The 11,510-nt window shown below is 38.9% G+C and overlaps 1 protein-coding gene across 1 annotated transcript; it reads right to left on the bottom strand.

Moving 5' to 3' along the window:
- Positions 1-6,732: 6,732 nt before the first annotated feature.
- Positions 6,733-7,976, bottom strand: CUNH1orf226 (chromosome unknown C1orf226 homolog). The gene is made up of 2 exons (XM_089497706.1): positions 7,648-7,976; positions 6,733-7,258 (listed from the first exon to the last, which is right to left on the bottom strand). The coding sequence occupies exons 1-2, from the start codon at positions 7,974-7,976 to the stop codon at positions 6,733-6,735; spliced, it is 855 nt and encodes a 284-aa protein (XP_089353832.1).
- Positions 7,977-11,510: the final 3,534 nt, after the last annotated feature.

The following is an 11,510-nucleotide window of genomic DNA, read 5'->3' as shown; positions in this document are numbered from 1 at the left end:
ACAGTATTGTCCTCATTTGATGTCCGTACCATATTAGTTGATCTAGGTAACCAGCTATGGATCTTTGTGGTTTTTTTTTTTTATCTGCATGAGTCAGTAATGGATGGGCGACCTATGACTTGCTTCTATAGCTAGCATTTAAGTGAATGGGGCAGCCCTGTCACTGCAATTAGGTTGCACTCGTTTTGGCAGTGTGTGGTTACAGATAACAGTTAAGGTATGTGTTAAGTTCTCGTTCTACAGGTATCACCCGCTTTTCGAAAGTTCACCTTATACCACTTTTTGAAAGACCTACGTTTAGTACCTGTTTTCGGTAACCAAAAGAAATCCAAAGAGAATTTTCACTTTTTTGCTAAAAAAAAAGTTAAACTTTGACAGTAGTGTTCATTGCTTTTTTTGATTTATGCCATTTCAGCCTAGGACAGGTTTCATAGAAACACCCTATTTTTGGGTTGTGGGGTAAGAATGCAAGTTAACAGAGCCTATAAAACGAGTAAGTGCAAGCAGTGCTGACAAGGACCCTCTTGGGTGTCTTGGATCAATTTCTTTAGACTGTAAACTCAACAGAGCAGCTAAGTGCCAGCCCCCCAGGCAGATACATTATAATGTAATAGATTGTGACTGCCACAACATTATTCTCCTTGAGGAACAAGGAAACCCAGCGGGCCATAATATTGAAAGGGAATGAAGTGTTTATAGGTCTGTTTATATTGTAGAATGTAACCTTTAGTGAAGGACAAAAAAGACAGGTAAGTGAAAGTTTTCCAGGCATGGACTGTCTTCTGTGTATTGGATTATTTAGATTGTAAGTGTGACAGAATGACCTGTTATACAGGGGCCCAAGGTAGTCAGAGATGGCTCCAGCCTGGCTGCCAAACAGGCAGGAACTCCATTGTTAAACTAATCCCATTAACAGGATGGCTACCAGGGGGATATTCAGTAGCTAAAGGGGATTAAAGGTTGGGTTGTCTACCTGTTTATCAATGTTGATTTAAGTTAATGAAGTTATTTGGCTATATCAGTCTATGTTTTACATCAATAAACTGTTCATTCCTGCTGTACTCAGTTCAAGGTAGTTGTGTCTACTTATTGGGTACACATAGCAGGGTTCCAAGGTGCGCATGCTGGCTGGTGCTGGAAGTGATTCCGGGGACAAGAGGATACATGTGGGTGATCTCTGGGAGTTACTACAGCTCTCTTGGTGAACCCGTTACAGTAAGCAAGGGCCATATACCTCCATAATAAAAACTAAGCAAACCCTATTGCCCTAGAGCAAGATGGAAGCCCAGTGAACCACAATAATGAAGGTTAAGGAAAAGTTAAATCTATGCTTATAATTCCATTGTTGTATTAGAATGTAAGCTTAGCGGAGTCTAATAAGACAGGAAAGGGGAAGATATGCAGAATCTGTCTTGGTTCTTTTGTCAGATTGTAAACTCAAGAGAGGAGTTTAGTGCTAGCCCTTTAGACAGGGTTCCATAACATCAGTGTACTGGACCCCCAAACGCCACAACAGAATACCCCATGAAGAAGGGAAGAAAGCAAGTGGACCATATTAACGAAGGTAAATGTAAGGTAAGTCTAATAGTATGTTTATGGTTATAGGTTTGTATGAGAAAGTAAGCTTAACAAAACCTAGTAAGACTGGTAAGGTGAAGATCTATATATAAGGAACATCTGCTTCTTAGATCCTATCCCTTAGCTGCTCTGTTAAGATTATAGTCTAAGTGCTAGATCTGTGAGCAGGGACTTTATAATTTTATAGTGTAATCAACCACAAACATGATACTATAGTCTTTGAGGTAGTCCGGAGCATAATATTAATGAAGGTAAGTGTATATTTCTGTTTTATTGTTAGAATGTAATCTTGGTGGAGCCCACTTGGCTTTACCTGCCCCCCCTGGTAAGAACCTGCCAGCTCTCCCCTGGTGATAAGAGGAGGATGAGGGCCCAGGCTTTACGTCTACACTGGGCCTCATGATTTCTGATGGCAGCTGTGCAAGACTAAGTGCCAGCTCTACGAGCAGGTACCTTGTTTCCTATTACCGTACTGCCTGTTCATGTTCACACAGTCCAAGTTTGTGTCTACTTTTTCAGATTGTAAACTAAACTGCGAAGCTAATTGCAAGCTTGGCACAAAGGAACTTGCTTTCTGTGTGTTTTATCCTTTCACTTAGTTTGCTAAGCCTACAATCCATTTTGAGTGTAAATGCTGCGTACAAGGATGTGTTCTGTATGTTGACCCGTTGTCAAAGACTGCAAGCTTGCCATGGAACCAAAACACTTGATGTGTGGGCTGTGATCTTAGTTACAAATATTGTTTTTGTATATGTATGTTCGAGTTACATTATACTCAGCAGAGCATAATAGGATGGGTAAGTGTAAGCTGTTTGCGATTGGACTCGGGTATACTTTATTTTATACTATTCGATGGGTAGATATTTCATATTATCAAAGCATAACAGGGCAAATAAGGGTTAGCGCTATGAGCAGGGACTTGCATGCTTAATAGAACCGTCTACTGAACTATACAGTAAAAACATCAAGCTGTAGCTTTGGTTTCCTCTGGATAAATTAGTTACAGAATTGAATATGCAAACCGTGTCAGCATTTATATTATATTTCCGCTGATACCTATAACAAAAAAAAAAAAATTAAAACTAGCTTCTGATTTGTTTTGTACCATGAAATAATTCAAGTAACACTATCTATACATTAATACTTTGTGAAAATGGGAGGCATACAGTATATATTGTCTGGTTTTAGAGTACATCATGACATTTCAACATGTATGAACATTATATATATATATATATAACATCATAGAGAGAGGTATTGGGAGGCAAATCCCTGTGCCCCACTTTCCTCCCCATGCCTTCCTTTCTAGGAGCTCAGAATGTTTGCTGGTATGAGAATATCAGTGTTCTACAGCCCTAAAAGCCCCAGAAACGTGCGTAGAAACAGCAGAAAACGGCTTTATTAAATTATACAGTTAAAAAAGTAGCAGTGTCTCATCTGGTGGGATATGAATGGTCTGCCTTTGTGTCACTGTGTGATTTTAGTTCCCTTTTTAGCAGATCCTGTGGATTTGTCATGTACGTGAGTCAGTATAGGATGTGTTGCGTATTTCAGCTCTGTTTGTTTAAAGCGGGTGGGACAGCCAGGTCACGGAGCCGTCCTCTCGTTGTGTATGTTTGCCTAGAAAAGAACGTTAATCGTTGATGACATTAGGGGTGACAACCTATTTGCTGTGAATTTGAAAGTGATGCAAAAATAACAATACTATATATAAGTATGTATTTATTGTACAGTTCATGTATGAAAGATTCTAAAGTACACATTGCTACAAAATTTAAAATAGAGCACATATTTTCTCTATAATATATAATATAGATATAATATCTATACATCGGAATCAGTAGATAAAAACACATTACACTGAAGGAATATATTGTACACTTCTATATTGTATACATTTTGCTTCAACGTCGGTCACAGTTTTACTGAAACACACTTCTGTTCACTTGGCCCTGCCAGCAGGGCCGGCCGAAGACTTAACGCCGCCTGGGGCGAAGTTTAAAATGCCGCCCCCCGCCAACGCTGGGGGGGGGGCGGCGGCATTATCTATCCCCCCCCCCCACCGGTACTTACCCTTAAACAGTCCTGCGGCGAGTCTCCCTGTGCTGCCACGGTGCCGGCTTGTAATGCTGAGCGCCGGAAATTCACGTCACTTCCGGCGCTCTGCATTACAAGCCGGCACCGAGACCGAACAGGGAAACTCGCCGCAGAGGAGAGAGGGGCGCCGAGCGGGTAAGCCCCTCTCTCTCTCCTCCGCTTCAAAAAAAAACAACAAAAAACCGCTTGGGGCGGCAAAGTGCCGCCCCTTCTGAAGTGCCGCCTGGGGCAATTGCCCCAGTCGGCTCCATTGTAGGGCCGGCCCTGCCTGCCAGGGTGCTCTGTGCAGCCCTCACCTATCTACCTGTCAATCCAGAGACAGAACAACCCCGCAGGGGGGGGGGGGGACTGACTGATTAGGCTGTAAATACCAGCAAAAGAACAATCAAAATAGAGAGAAATGATAGCGTTACCCTAGTATCCTGTGCTATCCAGCGGTGAAATGTGGAGATCAGAGATAACCAGTCTATTAAGCAATGGAAGACAAAGGTGGCTGATCGAGTTGCCTGAGTTTTGCATCAGATGGCCTTCTACCAGCCACCGAGGACCCATCTGCCCGAGTTGGCCTCTCTCCAGGGCCTACCAAAAAAAACAGGTTTCCCAGCGGGCCAGTCCAGGGGCTAGCCAAGCAGCAGTCTTAGCTGGCTTACATTGAACTCTACAGGGTGTACTGTTTGAAGAGGGAGACTTGGGCACAAATGAAAAAGGGAAGTTCTGTTTGGTGACATCACAGTATCTGGATAACTTGACACATATTATCCAGTAAATTATTTTAAAAATATTTCCATACAAACTAAGGTTCTGATTTTTAGCACTTTGAAGAATAAACTTTGTCTATATAAGGTAGAATGACGACAACAATTACAAGCCCCTTGGTAAACCATAGTAAAACCATTGCTTGCCATTTTTAGTTGGAGGGCTTTCATTTTAATTTTCCAAAGCATTCAATTATATAAGTTGACGCCACACAATTCTAACCAATCTAACCCAGTTAACTTAAAATGCCAAAACAAGCTTAAATTCATCAAAATTAGCTGTGCTCAAAGAAATAACTATACAACTATGTCTACATTTACACTCATCTGAGATTTTAATGAACTGACAATACTCAATGCATGCCAGCCGTAATGAAATGTTACCGAGTGGTGTACCAAAAATGCAAAAGCGCTGATGATTCCACAGGATGCTGAACGGTATAAATGGAGTAAAGAGCTGTGTATCAGAAAGGAAAGGCAACTTGCTTATTAAACGGTAGACATGCAGAACGGCAGAGAACAGCTCATCTTGGGGAAAAAAGATAAAATTGGCCTATGCAATTTTTGTAATATTCCTCATCTCTGTCAACAAATTCACATACAAACTTGTAATAGGCTTTGTCACTGGTATGGAGAATTTGTGCGTGATGGGCCGCGGAAGAAATTTGGGCTTAAGGATACATTTGGAAGAATCCAACATAAACTGTATTAATGAAACAATGAAAGGCAATATTTTATCTACTCGAGCATACTGGAAAATGACTAGCACAAACAAACAAAAGTTAGCCACATTTCCCCTTCCCTGTTTTTCTGTGTCCTTTGTGGAAACAATAAGTAACATCCGAGAACTCAGATTCAGACGGCACAACAGGGCTAGTGTTTAAGGAAATTCAGATAAACTGAGTAATAAGCTTTTGATCATATAACATTAACCTCTTGGTATATTGGTCACTAAACCTATGTTAGAAAGAAACTATGTTTGTCTCTCCAACGCATTCAGGACACTTTAGAAACAGAAAAGCATTTAGCGTACGGTTACCCCAATTCCAGTAATTCCCAAATCTCAATACATTACATCAGAGAACTGTATACATACGCAAAAAATCTCTTAAATTCTATGTTTGCCTGCTATAGACAGCTTCCCTTAGGAATGTAGGGACTTCTAAAAAGTGCATGCAGTGGCTACTGAATACTCAGTATATTTTCTTCAAGCATATGATTGGCTTTTTATGAAGGCTTTAGTGCATTTGGAGTGTATGGCATGTATTCCATAAACACCAAGGGATTCTTACCCTAGTAGACTATTTATTCAAAAAATCCCAATATCCAACCTGAAAAAAGGCTATTACTGCACCAAAAAGTAGTCAATTGTTTCCTCATTGAACAAGCAATGAACATACCTGACCATCCAAAAGCAGGTGTTCACTTGTGTCCCGGTGGCTTCCAGCCTTCTGCCAGTCCAGCTAGAGGAACATGCTCAAGGCCCACAAAACCGGAAAGATAGCATTAACATCACTGCCACATTCTGTCCCGACATTGTGGGCAACCAAGTATTATTCTTCATCATCACAGTGTTACAGATACATCTAATCCCATATCAGAAAAAAAACATACTCAAACATGTAAGAAAGTGAAAAAATATAAAAGTCTAAAAACTGATTTATACCCCTGTTAAAAACATTTCAAATTAATTTAAAGATGCACATTAAAGGAGCAATATATTAATAGTGTTAATCCACTGTCAAAATTTCCATTCTTTAAAATTCTCATTTGCATAAAATGTGTTAATATATGATACACACTCATGACGATGACACCTGTGTGACGTGTATTTTCTTTCCCCGTTTGTGTAACAAATAAAATACTGCTGAATTTACTGTGATTTATGTTAGTTATAAATTAATGTTACATATTTTATTTCTAAAATGTACTTTGATAATATGCACACAGTAAAAATGGCATGCAGCTACACAAGTACAAAAAATACCCTAAAATCTTGAAATGTTTAACAAAATCCCAGAAGTGAAAAAAAAAATCTAAGAATCTTTCATTAACAAGGAATACATCACTTAACATATAGTTTACATGGACGCCTCCTGAAGGCACATTACAGGTGAACTCAGTGAAATAATTTAAATTCTTAACATGTAACTAGTGAGAAAAGTATGGAAACCCCTGGTGGTATATCTGGTGAGGTCATAATTACTCATGTAGTCTGCTTTCAACAAAGATAATTTTATCCATCTTTAAGACCCATGGTTCCAATTATCAAACGATTCTCAGTATGGCACCATAAAAAAATCTACTCAAAGGACAGCAAGTCGGGATGGGGACCTTCTTTGTCTAGGCTTGAGTTTGTTGGCCATGAACCACATGCTGAATCATTTGTCTCTTCTCTTCTTAGCTCATCTTGGCTACAGCTGATTTTCATGTCTGTCTTATAGGAGTAGTTAGCAGCTGGAACTCTGAGGTCTGTCTCCAGCATTTCTTTGTGAATTAGGTCAGGTACAGTGAAGGTTGCCTCAGAAAGAACCCCGTTATGCTCCTCAGCATGCTCCTTAACATCAGTTTCTGCTTTTCCGTTGGGTAAAGGATCAGGCTGGTGTTTTGATTCTGGGGATCTGTCCTCTTCAACTACAGATTTGTTGGGGGTTTCACTTGTTATGTTATAGCTGGATAAAGGGAAACTCAGATGCTTCTCCGAGTTGGTTATTACCGGATTTGGTGAGATCATCATATCCTGTGTCGTCTTTAAAGCCCGTGGGGTGCGTTTCTTCACAACAGGTGGAGGAGGTTCAAGGCGAGGAAAACTCTCCAAAAACTTTGACCTACAAAATTTACCAGATAAGTGTCAGTTCCTCCAGAAGCTTAGAATGTTATATGTTCTTTTGTACCAAGAAAAACTAATATTTGTTAATTCACCAGCTTAATTACTTTAGGAATATGAGACCCTTCACAACTGAAAAATAACTTGTCACTTTTGATCAGATAGCTATTTTTTGTTTTAGCATTCTGTAGCAAGTTTGATGAGACTTCTGCTCATCTTTTTTTCTGAAACACTCGTTTCCTACCATATCTAGTAGTTATTCGAGGTTCACATAAACAATGCAAAGTTTTTAATTATTAATGAAAATTAATGAAACATTATTAACGAACACCACATTTTAGAGATCATCGTCTCATTTAGAAAAAAAAACGATGTCTGTGGAACACTCACATTTCTCCTTCACCAAGATTCCGACACAAAGACATCTCACTGCAGGTGAGCGCTGTAACCACAGTCTTGTTTACTTCTGTGACACCAATGTCTCCTCGATCAGTCTCTCTCCTTCGTAAGAAATCATTCACCTTGGCACCAACTGCTTTGCCTAGGTTTTTAAGGTGCTGGGTGCTGCCAACCAAAATACCGACCCCTGCAGGATCGGAGTTACTTTGTGTCTTTGTCAACTGGCTAAGGGATCGGCTGGGCTGTAGCTTTGGTGTGTGAGCTGCATTTGAGTTCTGGAATATGCTTTGGTCAACTGTCAAATAAACATATGATATCATGAGCTACATATTTTATTCACAAAAAAGCAACACTGAACTATACATACTACTGCAGATCCATAATAATTACAATATAAAATTAATAGTAGCCACAGCTAAGCACGCCCGTGTTATAAGGCAAGTTGATTTTGCCCACCACATTTCATTACACTAATTACTTTCAGAAATATTTTCTGCCCATCTCTTAATAGGTAAGAACAACATTTTTGAAGACTATTGTTTTTTTGTAATTAGAAGTACAGAGCAAATTAGACTGCAACAATAATGACTACAGATATGTATGACGGGACATCAATGATTACCTAAACTTACCATAGTAGGTATTTAATGTAGGGGGGGTTATGAGAGATACCGTGGGCTGAAATCATTCTTGTGATGTATAGCAGAAGCAGGAAATCGCTATTATATTAAAAATCTTATGCCATTAATTATACCCTCTACTGCTTAAACGTCACGCCTACTCTTGTTAGCTTGTTTCCTTTTTAAGGTACAAAAATGGCTTAAGATGATCAAGATGATGACTAACCTAACCCAATCGGACTCCTTGATATACACTGTATGTAAATATGAGACAAGGTTCATGCTTTATTAACACCCATTTTCAAAGTCTATCAAAACTGGTTAGGGCCAAGAATGATAATTACAATGGGCATCACATCACAGACAAAACTATCCTCCTTAACCTACAGAAACAACTCCGATACCAGTGCAGTATGGACACAACGAATAAAACACACAAAGACTTCAACTGAAAACAGAAAAACAAAATAATGATCAGATAACGTAAGTGAATTGAAATCAATGAAGACACCTTGTTTTAGAAACACAGTCTACAGGGCTGTGGATGACACAAAAAATACACAGGAATTCCGAACCACCAGGGGGAGAGAGTCAAGTCTTACCTTACAGAGAATACTCGGGCAGCACATTATAGGAAAAGGAAACACAAGTCATTTTGAAATCCATTTAAGCAATTATTGTTTTCACAATTTCCCAACTATTAACAATACCGTTAACTAATTTTGGTGGGAAAAAAATTAATAACCAATATCCATGTGCAAAAAAAAAACCAGGAAGAGATATCACATGCATTAGTGACCTATTCGCTAAGTGGTCAATAAGCATATACGTGGAATATGTGAGGTTTTTAAACTTAACGCATTGCTTAGGTGCCCGTAGCAATCCTCAATATTGCCATAACTATTAAATTAATGCACATGCAGCTCCCAAATTAGCATAAAGTCATATGTGTGATGTCAGAAGGTATTACAGCGAGAAAAATAAGGGTTATTTATCAAACATTTGTGTTAAAATAGGAAAAACAAGGATAAGCAAAAAAATGAACAAGACAACTAAAAAGAAGAATACTACAGAATATTAAGAGACAGGAAAAGACATGTTAGAAATATAAAGTTTATTGTTAATTAACAAAGAAGAGGTAAGTGCACTTTTACAGACATAAAAACAGATCTAAGGAGTCACTAGCACAACAGCTTTATAAATGAACCAATACAGCTTACCCCAGAAGGGCACCGCAAATACAGAGCCTGACCGAGTCCAGTTCATACAACTTTTACAATGATTTTTGCGCTGTAAAACTAGCGCTGCCCACGCACCGTGAATGCAATGGAGGCTTGACGGATATTGGTAAGTACAACCACCCAGTGCAACTCTTCTAACCAAACTAGGACTAGTGGCATGTATGAAAACCATACAGCATTAACCCAGTAACTGGCAACCCCTATGCCCTCTTAGGACCTATAGAACATAATAGCTGGAGTAATGGAGACTGTATGGCCCTTTAAAAACCCAATACGTTTACCAATGTTGACTTTGGGTTGGCTAAAAACAATAAAACGCAGTACCCAGCTGAGCCTATGGAACATGATTACAGAGGGACGCCAAGCTGACTGCTAATGGCTTAACGGTCAATTTTGTTGAATGTACAAATCATTTACAAATATCACTTTAATAACAAATATAAAAGGTTAGGGAGGCCTGAGTGTTTTATCAGCCTTTCATATCCACACAGTAGTTCACCTCTATGCAGCTAAGCTCTCCTGCTGGTTGATCAAGACAAAAAAACAAAATAAAAAAACTAGTGAAAATGTAATAATCATGTAAACCCACTTTGGGCATAGATTCCATAACTTGCAATATCAATTTTTCATTTTTCCTCTTGAAACTTTCTTTTGCATTCTATGGCAGAATTGATAATGAACTACCCAACACAACACAGTCCAACCCATGTAATGTAAGGACTGACAAGACCAAGGACTGATTGAAGCGTTAGTCTAGACGGTTCTTATCTACCATAAAATACTATGTTCAAGGTTTCTCTGGCTACTCTACCCTGGGAAGTTCCCAAGTATTGCACAGAGAATGTATATATGGACGTAGATTTACATTATAGGTATATAGATATTGAGGCCTGTCCTATTGTTACACGTCCTGCAACAAACACACTGTGTGGAATAAGTACAAGTTTGTCCTAATATCACAGCCATTCTGCATGCTGGGATCACTATACATGTAACAAACCTGGAGTCAGGGAAGGGCTGGCACATTTTGGCCTGGGGTTGGGTGCTTAAAGCCAAGGGCCTCTTGTTGACCACCCCCACCCCACCAGTAACTCACACATACACTAGCAAACATACTCACAGTAACACACGCCTACACATTCATGCTAACACACCCTCACACATACACATTCATGCTCTCACACATTCCCTCTCATACATGTTACATGGTCCAAATGTCTTCACAAATAGGAACGGTCTGGGGGAGAGGGTAATTACCCACCTGCCCCCTTGGCCAGCCTGCCCCTGCCTGGAGTTCAACATTCCTGCTCTGGATTTAAGTTGCTCTAACAGACCCTTTGGAGTAACCAGAATGTGCATTTGTGCTTTCAGAATGATCACATCATCATCGATAAAAAGAAATTATGTTTTAAAATAAATCTCCTGTAGCAGTATGTGAAAGTTTTGTTTCCTGCGTGTAGATGTTATTTGAGTTCCTTGCTGCCCAGGCAATCTATCAGCTGTCAGATATGAGATATATTTACAAGGAATTTGTTTTTATTCTTCGTATTCATTTTTTTCAGTACAAAAATGTACCTACAAAAATATAATTTTATAGTGTATCAATTTTTAACAAAAGGTCATATTAATGCAATTGTGTTAATTTTAATGAAATCCATACAAGATGGATTGTGAGCCTCACTTTTTATACTTCGATATAGTGTTGCTTATATTTATTGTTTTTAATTGCTTGCATTACAGATTACCCCCAAAAAACATTTTTATTTAAGACCTCAAAAATCTACAGGCACCCTCAATTGCCATAAATTGATATTACGCAAGATATAACTACAACCATCAGTTCTTACTCAGAACTCTGATGCCGTAGAGTAAATATACATATTGGTCTGATATTGAACATACAATAAATACTAATAACTGCACATTTTAAACTATTACCACCATATAACACAGGCATAAAAAAAAACAAATGAAAAGAGATGAGGTAAACTTA

The sequence above is a fragment of the Sceloporus occidentalis genome, unplaced genomic scaffold (assembly GCF_023333645.1).
Source record: "Sceloporus occidentalis isolate IW3139 unplaced genomic scaffold, rSceOcc1.0.p SCAF_106, whole genome shotgun sequence".
In the NCBI taxonomy this organism is placed as follows: domain Eukaryota; kingdom Metazoa; phylum Chordata; class Lepidosauria; order Squamata; family Phrynosomatidae; genus Sceloporus; species Sceloporus occidentalis.
This window is presented reverse-complemented; position numbering and strand designations above follow the sequence as displayed.

What these genes read in the sequence shown, in the direction of transcription:
- CUNH1orf226 (XM_089497706.1), bottom strand. Translation starts at nt 7,976, where the DNA reads ATGATATCATATGTTTATTTGACAGTTGACCAAAGCATATTCCAGAAC. An exon ending in AATCTTGGTGAAGGAGAAAT is followed by an intron (nt 7,259 to 7,647) that starts GTGAGTGTTCCA and finishes TAAATTTTGTAG; the next exon opens with GTCAAAGTTTTTGGAGAGTT.